Raw genomic sequence first — 17,314 nt, 5'->3', positions numbered from 1 at the left:
GAAATGAAAAATAAATTTTTTAAAAAATGGGAAAAAATGGCTTTGGAAGAAAAAAGAATGGCTTTAAAGGGTAAGTTCTTGAGATAAAGAAAATGCATTATCAGAGCAAATACATTTAAAGGGTGTCTGACCAAACAGTTCACAGCTTCCACACACATTTTATGTAACAAATTAGAAATGAGTCTTATTACATTATAATGTGTGAAGGTGAATCAAGCTAAGAGATTTCTGAGTGGAGAAAAAGAACTCTTTTCTGAGAAGCCTTTTAGACCAATGGTTTTAACAATAAGCCACAAAGAAACTGAAAGTGGAACTTCAGTTTTCCTTTTAGCAGAGAATTCTCCTTACTTAAAAACTGAATCAGAAGACATTATTTGCTGGCCATGTTTTATTTGTCCTTTTTCTTCAAATAGGATAACCAAAGATACAGACAGTATTCAGTAAAATAAAATAGATGAAACAAATTTCTAAGAGACTGTGATGCCACATGCTACATTTAACCTAATTTTATTCATGCTTGCTTTGGGATGGGGAATAGATCATTCAGTAAAAACATACAGTAAAAACAAAATATGTCTTATGTACAACTTTCAAACTACAATAATGATGTACCTTAATTACTTTCATGCACACAAATCTAACATTACAGTTTTTTTTTAAAAAATAAACACAATTAAGACTTCTAGGAGCATTTTATAAAGTAATTCCTAATTTTTCTTTGTAGATAGATCAAGCACCTCCAAAATACAAATTCCTATACACAGTGAGCACTTTACTTAAAATAAACACTTAAGGAAATTAAGTACGTGGACAGCCTTAGAATAAGCTGACATATATTCAGCTAAGTAGGCAACAAACCATAGTGCCAAATGGAAAAAGTGTGTTTGCAAATAAATTTCAAAAACTAAATTAACTTTCTATAATTAAATACAGAAAATATACTGATTTGCTAAAATAAATAAGATGTGATGTATTAACACTTCACTCTAAAGAATGTATACCAGAACATTTAAAAACAGTGAATGAATCTTATTAAGAATAGTTTACTACAATAAACGCTGGCTAAATAGAAGTGCATATTGTGAAGCACTATGGGTGGTATATGTTTTGCCACATACTTTTGTTACCTTGAGGTAGATAACACATGTGTACCAAATTCGGCATTCATTTTCAGTTGCTGCTGGTATCATGTGTTTTAAGAAATGTGTACAGTATGAAAAACTTGAAAATACTCATGAATGAAAAATGTTTTAGGAAAAAAAATAGATATTCTCATGCAATTATGTACAGTCTCACTGTGTAAATTTCAAGGCAAGATTTTTGTTTCCTGTAAAACAGATCATTGTTCTATGAGAGAATGTTTTTACTTGTCTTAGTGCATTTCTTTTGTCTCCTCCTGCATTGCATTATTTTGCTCTATTCTTTACTTCTGTGTGCAAACAACATGCCAGTTAAAATGAAAAACTATCTCACATGTAGAAAAAAAGTCTGGATTTTAAAAACCAAGAACTAATAATGAAATTCTTACTAAAATGACACCATCTGATTCAAGTAAAAAAAAAAAAAGACTTAAAACATTAGTAATAAAAAAAGACAAAACACATTTCATGAATACAAAGAGAAATGTCTGCTGAGTGTTTTAGTTCAGATGTTTCAGAATGCTGCTGTATGTTTTATGAGGAATTTGAGGGGAAGATTTCATAGCAGAAGGTGTTAATGTGGCCTGTATTGACTTAAGTGGAGATCCAACTGGACTGTGAAACTGTGGGATGCCTATGGATTCAAGCTGCTTGTTGAAGAGGAATTCCCCACTGTGATTCAGAAAGCCTTCCTCACTCCCTCTCTCTCCAAGCTTCCCATCCTCTACTGGCTCAGTTTCTAGCATTTCAGTATCTTCTTTCCGGCTAAAGAACTTGTCCAAGTAACTGGTGTAAGTATTTTCCTTCTCAATTTGTTCATCCTTCCTGACCTCACAACAAAACTGATTTATGAGGAAACAGTCCTCCCCTCCACTCACAAACTGACTGTCCCAAGAAGACTGGTACAAGGCTTCTAACTGCGCCAAATTGGCCATTCCTTTTTCCTGTTTTTCTTGGCTCACTGACTTTGATATCAAACTCTTCAATTCTAGTTGGGACACTGAGCTATTCAAATCATTTAATTTATCAACAACATCAGTGGGCTGTTGTGAACTAAGCTGAATAGTACCTGCAATGAAGGAATCAAAGTCAAATCCCTGATTCTTCTCCCTTTCTTTTTCAGCCAGTTGCTGTGACGCTTCCTCTAGAGCTATCTGGGCTTTAACCAATCCATTCCTTTCACACTTTGACTTGCCTCTCTTATCAGATTTTTCTTTGCTTTGTTCTTTCCAATTGGAAAGATCTATAATAAGCTTGGGCTCATAGTAATGGTTAACTTCACTCTCTCTCCAAACTAAATTATCTAAATATGATGATGACCTCATTTTGTAGTTACAAGTATGGCTACACTTCAGATCACAATATTTGTTTTCATGATGATTTGGGTACTGCCAACAGGACTCAGTAGAGTAATTGGTATCAAAAGCAGGATCCTCCAGATACTTTTCACGATCTCCATCCAAATACTTCCGAGGATCAACTTGTACTTCTTCTTTATCAGTGACATCAGACAGAGCTCTTGGGTCAAGCTGAACTTCATCAATATCAAAGTTGTTATGTATAGGCCAATCATGTTCTGAAAACTGACAATCATGGTACCTGAAAAAATTAATACATTAGAATTAATCCAAGGGTATGAATGATTTCATTACCAAATTCACTGAGCATCTATTATGTGAGAACACTCAACGCAGAGTTCTAAGGGATGATTACAAGGGTATTAGTGGTAAGGAGTTGTTTTGCAAACTAAAAGGCAAGTGATCTGAATCCACCAGTTACTGTGCCAAATAAAGATAGGCAATCTCCTCCTGTGTGATTAACTGTCTCTGAAAACCCGCTGGAGGGTCAGCTATGGCTCAGTTCCAACTCACTAGTATACAGTAATAACAAAGCAAAAATACAAGCATAAGCCATCAGCCTATCTGCCCTCCAGGAAGTTATCCACCTATTGAACAGGTAAGACTTATTACTATAGAAAAGCATTTATGAGGCAATTTATGATTACTGTCAATGAAATAAAAAATTTCTTGAGGAACAATGAGTCCACAATTCCTGAAACCAACCAATGATCACTTCACACATGTTCTCTCTTTATCATTCATCTACTCCATCAGGTGTCTTATAAACTTTCACTCTACTGATAATCAGGCAAACCAGGCAAGAGAAAAAGCCTTAATGGAACTTATCACCCAAATAGTATACAGCAAAACCTGTGAAAGCCAGAACCTGTGTAAGGTAGAATCCTGTCACAGAAGGAAAACTCAAATATTTTCCACTAAACAAAGTGACATAAATGGGGTAAGATCACACCCTATCAAAGAAGAAAAGTTTCGAGATCCAGGAAAACATGCAGTTTCATCAAGCTCTGGCTCTCCCAGGTTTCACTTCAGATGGTGAGGAAAGCTGGGTTCTCTCACTGAGACCACAGCAAACTGACCACACCATGTCTAAGAAGAGGAGGACAGAGAAAGATACTGAAAAAAGAGGTGAGGAAATAGAAGTGGGATCTGACTCCTTAACTAAATATAATGGAAAATACTGAGGCTGGAAAATGCTCATGTAGATGGGGCAAGAACTGTGCATAGCTGGCAGAAGTAGACATGTAGAGAGGAAACAAGGTGGCTGGAAGGTAATACTGGCTGATATGTAAAAATACTTACAAATACCTCATTTATCCATTTAATATTCTTCACACTGAGCCTATGCTGAATATGCTAAAATTAATGTTGTCATTAGGAAAAGAATTTGAATACATCATACAAATGGGTCAAAAAGTTCTATCCTGAGATATAACTGATACAGTAAAAACCTGAGATACTATATATGGATACTATATTGGATAAGACTTTTAATATCTAATAACTTGTTAAAAACTCGCGTCATTAGTAAAATCAATAATTTAAAATGTTTCTGATTTCTGACCTTCAAATCTTCACATTTAAGACTTTCAAATTTTATTAGCCAAACAGGCCCTGATGAATCTGAAACTGTTTCAGAGTATCATTTGACTTTTACCTTTAAGTTTATTCTAATTAGTAATTATTTCAACTTCAGGGAGATTATTAAAAGATCTTTATAATAATTTTAAGAGAAACAATAAAAAAACTATTACTTTTTAAGAAGTCTACATTGTCTCATCATATACAGTCCAAAAATAAAACTGATTATGTAGTTGTTGTGTTAGCGTTGTCAGAATCAACTCATAGCTGATCCTTCAGTGGGTTTTCAGAGGCTGTAACTTGCACAGGCAATTGCCCCCAGCTTTCTCTCACAGAGCAGCTAGAAAATGTAAACCCGTGCCTTTGGGTTGGCAGTGTAAATCCTTACCACTAAGTCACCAGAACTTCCTAGTATATTATAGGTCACTACATATTTAATCAGTATTTTTCTAATATAGGATCCATTTACCTTTCCCAGTTATAAATATGACTATGAGTTTCATCCATAAGCAAAATATCATCAACTTCATCTTCAATATGAAAGGGATGACTTGAAATTGGCTCATCCATTGGAAAAGAATATATGCTCATGTAAGGATGGGAGAGTGCTTCTTCTGCTGTCAACCGATCCATGGGGCTAAACGTCAAAATTTGTTCCAGGAAATCCAGTGCTGCAAAAGGAAGGGTGGAGCATTTTGAGAAAAGCTGCTAATAGTTCAAAAACTATAAACTGTGGTCTCATTATCTTACATCTTTTACCACTTAAGAGGAATCATATTAGAGGTCTACCAACTTGTGAAAGAAACAAGTGAAATAAACAACTAAATGGTAATTCACATTTTGTCACAGAAATATTGCAAATTTACTTGTTTATAGATGTTTAATAAAAATTTAACTCAGGAAACTTAGGAAATATGTTAAAATGTATCCCATCCTCCTACCACATATCCAATTATTATTAGCTTTAAGAAAAAGAGGTTTGAAAAATCAGATTAAACCACACGAAAAAGTCATTTTTGTCACTCAAAACAGTCACATAACAGCAGTTTCACAAGGTTGAAAAGTAAGTCGTTTGCAATCAGCAGTTAACTTAAAGCTTGGTAGTTTGAGGCCACCCACTATAACAAATGCCTAGTGATCTTCATTACCTATGGGTTCTCTGTGAGCCAGAAATGACTAGATGGTTATGAATACAGGTGATCCCAGTTTTGCAACTCACTAGCTTAATGCACTTACTAGCTATGCAGAACTGAACAATCTTGCTGAACTTTAATTTTGTCATATATAAAATGGAGATGATGAATACATACAAAGGAGCCCTGGTGGCAAAGTAGGTTAAATGTTAGGCTGCTAGCTGAAAAGTCAGCAGTTTGAAACCCACAAGATGGTTTAACGAATAAAAAGGTGTCTCTTCCCATTAAGACTCACAGCTTCAAAAGGCCTTTAGGGGTTTAGTATATAGAGGAGTGGGAGAGAATATAGAGCATAAGAAGGGATCATCACCCTGGACACAGATGATCATGAAGAGTTGAGGTTTCTTTCCTTTAGTTTTATTGAACCAATATGAGGACTGGGTGAGATGATGTATGTTAAATCATTTTATAAAAAACCAGTAAGTATGAAATGAAGTAAGAAAAGTCCCCTGTTGTTTTCATGGATAAGAACTGATGTGATGGTAGTGGGTAAGGTGCAGTAAAGATTCAATGTAAAACCATAGATTCTTTTAATACTCCTACCCCACCCAAGTCAACCACACTCCAATAGAGCACAAATCTGTAGCTGATGATTATTTTAGGGCTTTCTCTGGTGGGCTGCCACCCACTCAATTGTTCTTGCTGACACTGTTAGGTCTTCCTAAGCTCCTGAGCCAGCCTGAAACACACAATCCCTAACTTGAAGGATGCCTTTATTTTACCTGCATACACATGCCTCAGAACAAATCTCCATCCCTGGATCAGCCCTGCCACCTACTTTTTCTGTTCCAGCCATACTTAGAGCACTACTGAAAACCACATATAAATATTACAAATTAACACAGTGGAATTTCAATTTGCCCTTTGTTATTATTGCTCAGCTGCATACCAATTGCACACCAATCTCCATGTTCTGGGTCTAATCTATCATTCTCCACAGATAAGCCTACTTCACATTTATTTCAGGCCCTATCTCTTTACTATCCTTACCTTAGCTCAAAGAGAAAGATAGCCCTTCTATAAAATTATATTCTTGCTCTCAATTCCCGATCTCTCATTAACATAAACAGCTGACATTATGAATAGTTACTGGCCTTTTATAAAATTATTTTACATACACTGACTCATCCCGTCTTCAAATCATGAAAATTAAAAAAAAAACAAAAACCAAACCAAACAAAACAAAAAACACCCTCACACTCTTCATGATCTCCAGTGGTCAGTGTGAGGCTTTCTTCCTGTGCTCCCTCCATATTCTCTCCCACTTCTCTATGTCACACTTAATCGAGGACCTCATTTCACATATCATCAAGCTGCTTATCCTACAACAGCTGACTAGTCAGCTCAGCAGCCTCATGGCTCAAGGAAAGACAAACTAACAAAGAGTGCTTCAAATGGCTGACCTAGGATGATCACCATTCTTAAAGGAAAGAAGATAGATATCTGGCTACAAGAATATACTCAATAAAACCCCTAGCATCTGGGAACCATAGCACAGGCTGCAGGTAGGTAGAAAAAAAGAGCCACATAAGAACGAGTTCCCAAGCTGGTCCAACTTTCAGTGGATTTAAGACAGCCTCCTGTTATTCTTTACTCCTCTACCCACCTAGGAAATATTCTTGCTACCAAGAAATGCCTTGAGACCAAATTTTACCATTTATAGAACACATAGGATAAATGAACACCATAAAGGGGGAAAAACCAGATCTAGAATGTGTGACAATCTGAGACATATCCCCTAAAAAATACAAAGTCAAAAAAAGGAGAGTGGGAGAGGTCAGGTAAGATCAGTTTTAAACTGAGAGAAATAATAGCCAATTTAAATGAGATTCTTGATTGAAGTCTAGTTTTGGAAGAGATTATTTTTAAAAATTTGGGGGACAAATGGAGAAACTCAAGCAAGAGGGAATATTAAATAAAAACAGAATTTTTATTCTCCTCTTATGAGATCTACAGCCTTAGAAATCCAACAGGAGGGTTAGGTCTTAGTGGATTGCTCAGTGAGTGAGTTATATATAATAATGGCAATGCTGGTTACGAGAAAATGGCTTTATTCTTACATAATGCATGCTTTTTAACGTGTTGCCATATTTCCATTATCTATGTATATATTTACTTTATTGAAACATATGAATAATATATCTGCCTTTGTGACAGATCCCCTCTATCTTCCTATCATGTTTTCAGATGTTTCCATTTCAATACTGGTATCATCTATTCACCCTCTATAGAGATTTTATTTTCTCTGTCTCCTGTTGGAGACTGGTGGAGGTGGGGTAGTATCCATTTCTCAATCTAAAACCTTAATCTCAAGCATTATAGCATTTATCCATCTCCCCTAACTTTTTGACAGTGTTTGTCTTGGGATAGCTAGAAGTGACTAATAAATTTTTCGCTGTTCTAGATGAGGTTGGTGGCCTACTAAGTATGGAGCTATGCTGCAAACCCAAAGTGGCACCTCCCTGGCAGTTAAAAACTGGATATCCCCTGTGTGATTTATAGCCTAAGAAAAATCACTTGAAGGTCAGCTATCAGTTTGTTTTGACTCTATAATGAGTTGAGGTTTTTTTGAGTTTTATGAGATAAGGCTGAATTAAAACATGTTCTTGTTGTTGTGTACAACGCACAGCAACCCTATGAACAAGTGATTTGAATCCTGTCCTATTTTGTACTATCCTCACACTTCCCGACACACTAGAGCCCACTGCGGCAGTCACTGCATCAATCCACCTGGTTGAGGGTCTTCCTTTCCTTTGTTGACCCTCTGCCTTCTCTCTAAGGAACAGCCCCCTCCTAGGGAAGAACTCGTTCTAGATTTCTCAAGCTGAGGGAACTGAAAAAACAATTAAAGCCTTAAGTCACAATAATGAAAGATGCTATGGACAACAGATTGTATGACCCAGGAAGCATCAAAAAAAGATAGAGGAAATACAGATCTACTGTATCAATAATAGTAACTGATCAACACTGAAAAATTTCAGGAAGTACCACATGACCAGGAATGAATGAATGAAAGAGAAAACTGAAGCTGCACTGAAGGCACTGAAAATAAAAAAAGGTCCCAGGAATCGATGGGATACCAACTAACTTCTTTCAGTAACAGATGAAGCTCTGGATGAGCTCACCAGTCTATGCTAGGAAATCTGGAGGACAGCTGTCTGGCCAATGGACTGGAAGAGGTCCATATTTATTCCTATTCCCAAAAAAAGTGATCCAAAAGAATGTGGAAACTATTGAACAATATTATTAATATCACATGCAAGCAAAATACTGCTGAAGATTGTCAAAAAAACAACTAGAACAGTACATAGATAGAGAACTAGAAGTTCAAGCAGCATACAGAAGAGGCTGTGGTACCAGGGATATCATTGCTGATGTCAGATGGATCCTGGCTAGAAGTAAAGAACACCAGAAGAATGTCTATTTATGCTTTACTGACTATGCAAAGGCACTGGACTGTGTGGGTCATAACAAGTTATAGCTAACACTAGGAAGAATGGGAATGCCAAGAAGAGAAATGGCGACCTTACACATGGACCTCACCTGATGTGCTGCTTAAGAATGAGACTGACTACAAGTGGAAGGAATCATTGGAGAAGCTCAGTATCAGCAGTCAAAACTAGGCCAAGGGAGGACTGTGGATCAGACCATCAACTAGGCCACGGGTGGACTATAGGTCAGACTGTCAATTGCTCATGTGCAAATTCAAATTGAGGCTGAAGAAAATGAAAACAAATCCAAGAGAACCTAAATATGATCTTGAATCAATTTCATCTGAATTTAAAAATCATCTTAAGAATAGGTTTCAAACACTGAACATCAATGATCAAAGACCAGATAAGTTGTGGAATGATATCAAGGAAATCATCCATGAGGAGAGCAAATGGTCATTACAGAGAAGAAAAAACCGAAATGGATGTCAGAAGAGACTCTGAAAATTACATTGGAGCATCGAGAAGCCAAAACAAAGGACAAACATGCTGAAGTAAAAGAGCTGAACAAAAGATTTAAAAGGATCATTCAAGAAGAAAAAGTAAAGTATTATAATGGGATGTGCAGAGAACTGGAATTGAAGAATAAAAGGGAAAGCACAGCTGGATGGGGAAAATCCCACTTTGCTTCCAAATGATGTTGACGTTCAGATGAAAAGTAGTTGTAATCATTTTTCACCTAGCACGACCCACCTAGACCAGCACTTATACACTTCAAAACACTCTGATAAAACAAACCTGAACTATATAAAATAATCAAAGTAGATCATGTTGTTGTTGGGTGCTATCGAGTGGAGTATGACAGACAGTGACTCTATGAACAATAGACCTATACCCTGTCCTACCCTGTGCCGTCCTCATCTCTGACACATTTGGGCTCATTGCTACAGTCACTGTGTCAATCCATCTCGTTGAGGGGTCTTCCTCTCTTTTGTTGACCTTTTACCTTTCCAAGCATGATGTCCTTTTCCAAGAAGTCTTTCTTAGCAACGTATGAGATAAGGCTTCGCCATCTTCACTTCCAATGAACACTCTCGCTGCACTTTTCCCAAGACTTATCTGTTGTTCTTTTGGCAGTCTTTGGAATATTTGGTACTTTTCTCCAACACAACTCAAAGGCATCAATTCTTCTTCTGTCATCCTTATTCACTGTCCAGCTCTCAGATGCATAGCAAGTGACTGAAAAGACCATGATCTGAATCAAGTGCACCACAGTGCATAGATAAAGTGACATCATGGTTCTTAAGTATTTTGGAGAAGTTCCTGACAGTGTACTTGCCCAATATGTCACCTCATCTCCTGACTGCTAGTACCAAGGGTATGATTGCTGATCTAAGAAAGATGAAATCACTGACAACTTCAATCCTTTCTCCTCCCATCTATCATGATGTTGCCTACTGAGCCCAGTGGTGAGGACCTTTGTTTTCTTGATATTGAGATGTAATCCATTCTGAAGGCTGTAGTACTTGACCTTTCGCAGCAAATTCCTCAGATCTTCCTGGCTTTCAGAAAGAAAATCTTCCCCTATCCTAATGCCACATTCCTCTTCCTAGGGACTAGCTTCAGGAATTACTTACTCACAGAAGATTCCAAAAGGCAGAATAGAATGACAAAGCAAAATACTACAATGATATGTGCAAGGAGCTAGAGTCAGAAAATCAAAAGGGTCGAACTCGTTCAGCATTTCTTAAGCTCAAGGAACGGAAGAGCAAATTCAAACCTCGAGTTGCTACAATCAAGGATGCTTTAGGCAGAATGCTAAAGGATCCAGGAGGTATCAAAAGAAGATGGAAGGAATATACTGAGTCATTGTACCGAAAGGAATTGGCAGATACAGAAGAATTTAATGAAATAGCATTTGAGCCAGAGCCTATGGTGATGAAGGCAGAAGTTCAAGCTGCTTTGAAGGAAATAGCAAAAAATAAGGCCCCCGGAATAGATGGTATACCAATTGACAAATTTCAGCTAACAGATGCTGCTGTGGATGTGCTGACTAAGTTGTGCCGAGAAATCTGGAAAACAACCACTTGGCCAACTGACTGGAAGAGATCTATATTTGTTCCCATCCCAAAGAAGGGCGACCCAACTGAGTGTGGAAACTACAGAACAATATCATTGATTTCACATGCAAGCAAGATTCTACTGAAGATTATCCAAAAACGACTGGAACAGTACATCAGCAGAGAACTGCCAGAAGTCCAGGCTGGGTTTAACAGGGGTCGTGGTACGAGGGATATTGTAGCTGATGTTAGATGGATCTTAGCTGAAAGCAGGGAATACCAGAATAATGTCTATCTGTGTTTCATAGATTATGCAAAGGCATTTGACTGCGTGGATCATAACAAACTGTGGCTGACTGAGAAGAATGGGAATCCCAGAACATTTAATCATGCTAATGTGAAACCTATACTTGGACCAAGAGGCAGTCGTCAGAACAGAGCAGGGCAACACTGCATGGTTCAAAATTGGGAAGGGTGTACGCCAGGGATGTGTCCTGTCTCCATACCTTTTCAACCTGTATGCAGAGCAGATTATCCGAGAGGCAGGGCTCCATGAGAAGAAGCGTGGTGTTAGGATTGGTGGACGATCTATCAACAATCTGCGTTATGCAGATGACACAGCCCTGCTCGCTGAAACTGAGGAGGACCTCATGCACTTACTGCAGAGGGTCAAGGACTGCAGCCTTCAATATGGACTGAGGCTCAATGTCAAGAAGACAAAATTTCTCACCACTGGACCAATCGGTAGCATCAGGATGGATGGCAAAGAGATTGAGATTGTTCACAGCTTCAGTTTGCTCAGCTCCACGGTCAACACTCTTGGCACCAGTAGCCAGGAAATAAAAAAACGTATTGCGATGGGAAAGTCTGCGGTTAGGGACCTCTCCAAAATACTCAAGAGCAACAGTGTCTCTCTGGAGACTAAGGTCTGCCTGATACAGGCCATCGTTTTTGCAATCACTTGTTATGCAGCAGAGAGTTGGACAATGACTAGGGAGGACAGAAGGAGAATTGATGCCTTTGAGCTGTGGTGCTGGAGAAGAGTATTGAATGTACCATGGACTGCCAAGAAAACATTCATTCTAGAGAGGGTTAAACCAGGCTCCTCCTTGGAGGCAAGGATTCTGGGGCTTCACCTGACATACTTTGGACATGTTGTAAGGAGAGACAGGTCTTTGGAGAAGGACATCATGCTGGGTAAAGTAGAGAGACAGCGCAAGAGGGGAAGACCCTCTATGAGGTGGATTAATTAAGTGACTGGGGTACTCGGGATGGGTGTGTCAGGGCAATGAGATTGGCGCAGGATAGAGCACGGTTTAGGGCTGTTGTACATAGGGTCACCATGAGTCGCAAACAACTCAACGGCACATAACAACAACAACATACATATTGAATAGTTATGGAGAAATGATGCATTCCTTACGCACAGACTTTTTGATTTTAAACCGTGAAATGTACCCTTGCTCCACTCAGAAGCAGTTTCTTGATCTAGGTATAGGTTTCATGTGAACACAATTAAGTGTTCTGGGGTTCTATTCTGTACTATTCTGGTATTCTTTGCTCTCAGTCAGGATCCATCTGACATCAGTAATGATATGCCTAGTGCTAAGGCCTCTTCTAAATATCTCTTGAGTTTCTGGCAGTTCCCTGTCAGTGTACTGTTCTAGCTGTTTGGAATGCCAGCTGAGGAACCTCGAAGAGGAACCCTGGTGGCAAGCCAGAAGAGGAACCCTGTTAGCAATGTGCATCATGTTCTGGGCTCCTAAGGAAAAGGTCAAAGTAGATAGAGGTATATACAGATAGAGTTTCATAAGATACTTAAACCATACATTTATATTGGTAAGTGACACATAACTCTCTATCTTGAACTAGCTTAACAAAATATGAATGGTAATTCTTCAATCTTCATGGTTAAAGAAAGTCACTCCATTTTGAGACAAGAAATTCTTTTAGTAGTTAACAATACTTTGGTTCTAATTTCCTACTACTTTCAAATTGGCACAAACTCTGACTCAACACCCAATACTCCTTAACACATCAATCCACCAACTGTTACATAATCTATTTTGCTCATGTGGATTAATGCAAAGTCACATACATTTCCCCTTGGGTGTTCTTTTCCTTTAATTCTTCCTTGCCCTGAATCCTTTGCTTTACCCTGACCTAATTTTCTTTTTCACATATAAATCACATCCATGCTCATATTATCACATTTCCCTCACAGAACTAGATGCCTGCTTGGTGAGAGCCAGTGCTCCAATACACTCACCTCGAGTGGGTAACAGAAGTATAATTGAAGGAGTAGATGGGTTAAACCAGGAAAGAGGGATATACTTTCTGAAATCTGGATGATTATTCAGCAGAGCCAAGAGTAAGAAGACAGACTAGGTACCAGGACCTTTAGTATCTAAAGGTTATTTGAGAGAAAGCAGCATACCTAAGGATGCTTCCCCAAACTTATACACATCCATGTAATATAGACATTAATAATTGGGCTTAAATCACAATACCTTCTCTACTAATTCCTGGAAGCAGCTGAGTTAAAGGTTTGTGTGGCTCAGTCATGTCATTTCTAATGTAAACTGGAATTACGCTGAGAAGCTCCTGACGATCTTCCTCATGAACAACAGGAATAGATTCTAAAATCAGTTGCATCTGTTCAAGTTCATGTGCACCTGAAAGTGAGATCAAAACACACCAAATACAACATGAATAAAAATATTCCTCAACGTTTACTTAGTAAACTTAACAAAACTAGGGAAAACTAAATGAAGGAAATGGTTTTTAATGAATCACTCATCAACAGGTTCCATAGACTTAAAAACCAAAAATCGATTTCTACTCTCACTCACTGATATATTTACTTTTTACTGCTTTGTTTTCACACAGAATTATTAGGTATCAAAAAGTAGTTGAGAAATGAACTGACATTTAAGCAATCTAAACTCTAGTTTACTACTAGATTCTAGTTTAGCTGTAACACTAAAAAGTTATAACTTTAGAGAAAATAGTTAAGACCTCAGATTTTATTTTATCATCAGTAAAGTGAAGGGATGGTCAGATTTGTGGAAATATAATTTCTATAAGCATGTGCTAGGCTAAATATATTCATAGTTTGGGACCATTATTAAGTAAGAAGTGAAACTTTAAATTGGCACTAAAGAAACATTTAGTTTGTGTTTACACTAATTTATAGAAATCCATTGAACATTCAGATTTTTCTATATCCTCAACTATGGGCAAGTTATTAACGCAGGCACATGGGAACAGGGCAGTGGAAGAGAGAACAAGCCCTCAAAGAGTTTATATTTTAGGAAAGGAAGACATAGTAACTATAAACATAAAGCATGCAAATGCTACAATTAAAATAGAATATGCTACAAAGGAAAAATGAACACTGGGGTGACCACAGAACTATTCATTTATATGGGATGTAACAAGACCCTACTGAGAAGTTAAGAAATAAAGATGACACTTGAAGAAATAAGAAACACATTACACATTCTTATAAAAGAATAAAATTTCAAAATGGGGAAAATAAATGCAATGACTCAGCAAAAAGGGTAGGGGTTGGTGTTTCCAAGGAACAAGTACAGCTGAAGTAGAGTGGTTGAGGGTAATACGGCAGGAAAATAAAAGGTGAGATTACCCTGATGTGTCCTGATGGGAAGCCATCAGAGCTTTCAGCAGGGAAATGACATGATTAAGCCTGCTATATGGTAACTAAACCAGAGAAGATATATATGACAGTAGGAAGTTCAGTTAGGTCATCTTCCATCAGGCTAAGAAATTTATGATGACATATATGGGAGTAGTAAAGTCTGCTGTTAGGGACCTCTCAGAGTACTGAAGAGCAATGGTGTCACTCTAGAGACTAAGGTGCATCTGATACAGGCTATGGTCTTTGCAATCACTTGTTACACATCAGAGAGTTGGACAATGACTAGGGAGGATAGAAGGAGAATTGATGCCTTTGAGCTGTGGTGCTGGAGAAGAGTATTGAATGTACCACGGACTGCCAAGAAAAACAAATTCACCTGGAGAGGATTAAACCAAGCAACTCCTTGGAGGCAAAGATTTCGCCTGACATACTTTGGACATGTAAGGAGGGACAGGTCCTTGGAGAGGGACATCATGCTTGGGAGGGTGGAGGGATGGCACAAGAGGGGAAGACAGACCCTCTATGAGGTGGATTGATTCAATGACTGGGGTAATCAGGATGGGTGTGTCAGAGGTAGTGTGACTGGCACAGGATAGAGCAGGGTTTAGAACTGTTGTACATAGGGTTGCTACAACAACAATAACAGTACCTATAAAAATTCTATCAAACAGATTTTAGGCATATTTTGAAGGAAAGAGCCAACAACATATATACCAACAAAGATAAAGGGCAATGGTAACACTGTGGCCTGAGCAACTGAAAAATGGAGCTCCTGATTTACCAAGACAAAGAATACAGCAGAAGGATAAAATGTGAGGGAGAAACATCCAGAGTTCCATTAAATCTGAGATGCTGACTAGATGGCCAAGTGGAGATATTAAGTAGAAGTCGATGAATCTGAAACCAGAGAGGTCAAGACTGAAGACTGGAATTCGGAGTCATCAGCAATAAGTAGTACATGAAGAAATGAAAGAGAGCTCACTCAGAAAGTGTGGCTAGAAAACAAAGAGTCGAAGGACTGAATCTGCAACAATCAAAGGACAAGGTGAAAGGGAAGGATTAGCAAAGAAGACCGAAAGGAATCGTAAGAAAAGGGAAGGGTAACCCTGGAGGACATGATGCTAAGTAAAATATCTTGGTCACAGAAGGACAAATACTGCATAGTGCCACCACTGTAAAAAGAGACTGAAATCGGGGTTGGGGGAGACTGAGAAAGATGGGATAAATTATGTATACTGCACTGAAACAGATGAGGGAAAGAACTGTTTAAAGGGGATATATAATTAGGTATTATTGTCATGACAGGACTGCAGAACAAAGGTTGCAGAGTGGAGTGGACTTGGGCGGAGGGTTTGTATAACAATGAAAGAATTTTTCTTTTACTTTTCAAAGGGAAGAGAGAACTGGAGAGAGGTGGGCAGGGAGAACAGTGCAACAATGAATAAATGGGAATCCAAGTCTCTGTAAACTTTCATTAAAATTAATAATAATTTAAAAAAAGGGAAGAATCAGAGAGTTGGATGTGAGCTTGAATGAGATTTTGTAAGATTGGAAAAAATTAAACCACACTTGAATATTGATAAAAAATCTAGTTGGGAAAGAAGGTATGTTAAATGAAAATGCCACAGGAGGGGCAGATATTAGGTCAAAGCTTGGAGTAGGGGAGGGGCAAAGGCATTTAGTGCACAAATGAGAAGAGTTGAGCTCAGATAGGGACAAGCTAGAAGCACAACAGAAATACACTGGAAAGTCAGTCTAGGACACATTTGGTATATTACAACATAGATCTTCCAACAATCAAACAAACGGTTATCTCCCATTTATACTGCCATAAATTCTATACCTAATTAAGGGAGCTCTGGGGTGTAGTCTCTAGGGAGTTGTGCTGTTAACCCAAAGGCTGTGTCCCTGTTGTAGTTCGAGTCTACCAACAGCTCTGAGGGAAAAACTAGCAATTTCCTCCCATGTGATTTACAACCTCAGAAACCTGGGACAATATGAATGTCCACATGAAAAAGAATAAAGGTGGGCCTTCTACCTCATACTATACAAAACAAACAAACAAAAAAAACCAAATTAAAAACAGGTCAGAGGATTAACCCTAAAAGCTAAAATGATAAAATTCCTTATTTATTTAGTACCTTTAAAGAAATACTATTTTCTTCTTTTGCCCTCTTACCAAAATTCTTTACTATTCCTACATGAGTGGTCCTTTTATCTCTATTATGAAACAGGGGTATTGGATGGCTAAATAAGAAGTATTAAATGTTCCACAATAAAAAATTTCATAGGAACTATCACTGACAGCCCTATGCAACCCAGGTCTTATTTAACACAGATCACCAGTAAGTAGCATGGATCTAAAAATAGGAAATAATGTTTATCAAATAAGTGGTATATTTAAAGAAACAAAAGTTCAGACTAAATTAATAAATTAGAACTAAAAATTAATCATCTTTAAATAGTAAAACACTATTTTCATTTTACTATTCCAGACCACAATATATTATTTTAACTCTTACAAGGATCTTATTTCATAAATATATACAAAACTATTCCTCCTTAACTTTGTTCTCACATAATATACTTAAAAATTCCTAACCTGCAAAGAGAGTTTTACCAGTCAGCATTTCAGCAAAGATGCAGCCTGCAGCCCACATATCAATGGCTTTAGTATAATTATTAGGTGAAAGTAAAAGACGTGGAGATCTGTACCATTTAGTGACCAATCCTTCAGAAAGATGACCCTAAAAAATAAACAGAAAAGTGTACTTCAGACAAAGAATAGGACATAATACTTGATTCAATAAAAAAATCCTTAATCTGAAAATAGAGTAATGGTAAGCCCCTAAAACAATACTGCTGATTTCTAAAGCTGAGGTTTCTTAAAA

General features: G+C 37.7%; 1 protein-coding gene across 1 annotated transcript in view; it reads right to left on the bottom strand.

Annotated features, from left to right (window-relative positions):
• Positions 1 to 371: 371 nt before the first annotated feature.
• MAPK6 (mitogen-activated protein kinase 6) overlaps positions 372 to 17,314 on the bottom strand; it is a 37,639-nt gene continuing 20,696 nt past the window's right edge. The window contains exons 3-6 of the mRNA XM_006898235.1: positions 17,026 to 17,170; positions 13,273 to 13,437; positions 4,548 to 4,749; positions 372 to 2,738 (exon numbers count right to left, since the gene is read on the bottom strand). Coding sequence (XP_006898297.1) covers positions 1,640 to 2,738; positions 4,548 to 4,749; positions 13,273 to 13,437; positions 17,026 to 17,170 — 1,611 coding nt within the window. The 3' untranslated portion in view covers positions 372 to 1,639. The remainder of the gene's footprint in view (positions 2,739 to 4,547; positions 4,750 to 13,272; positions 13,438 to 17,025; positions 17,171 to 17,314) is intronic.

Source organism: Elephantulus edwardii, unplaced genomic scaffold (genome assembly GCF_000299155.1).
Source record: "Elephantulus edwardii isolate Elephantulus edwardi_28Jun2011 unplaced genomic scaffold, EleEdw1.0 scaffold00225, whole genome shotgun sequence".
Lineage (NCBI taxonomy): Eukaryota > Metazoa > Chordata > Mammalia > Macroscelidea > Macroscelididae > Elephantulus > Elephantulus edwardii.
This window is presented reverse-complemented; position numbering and strand designations above follow the sequence as displayed.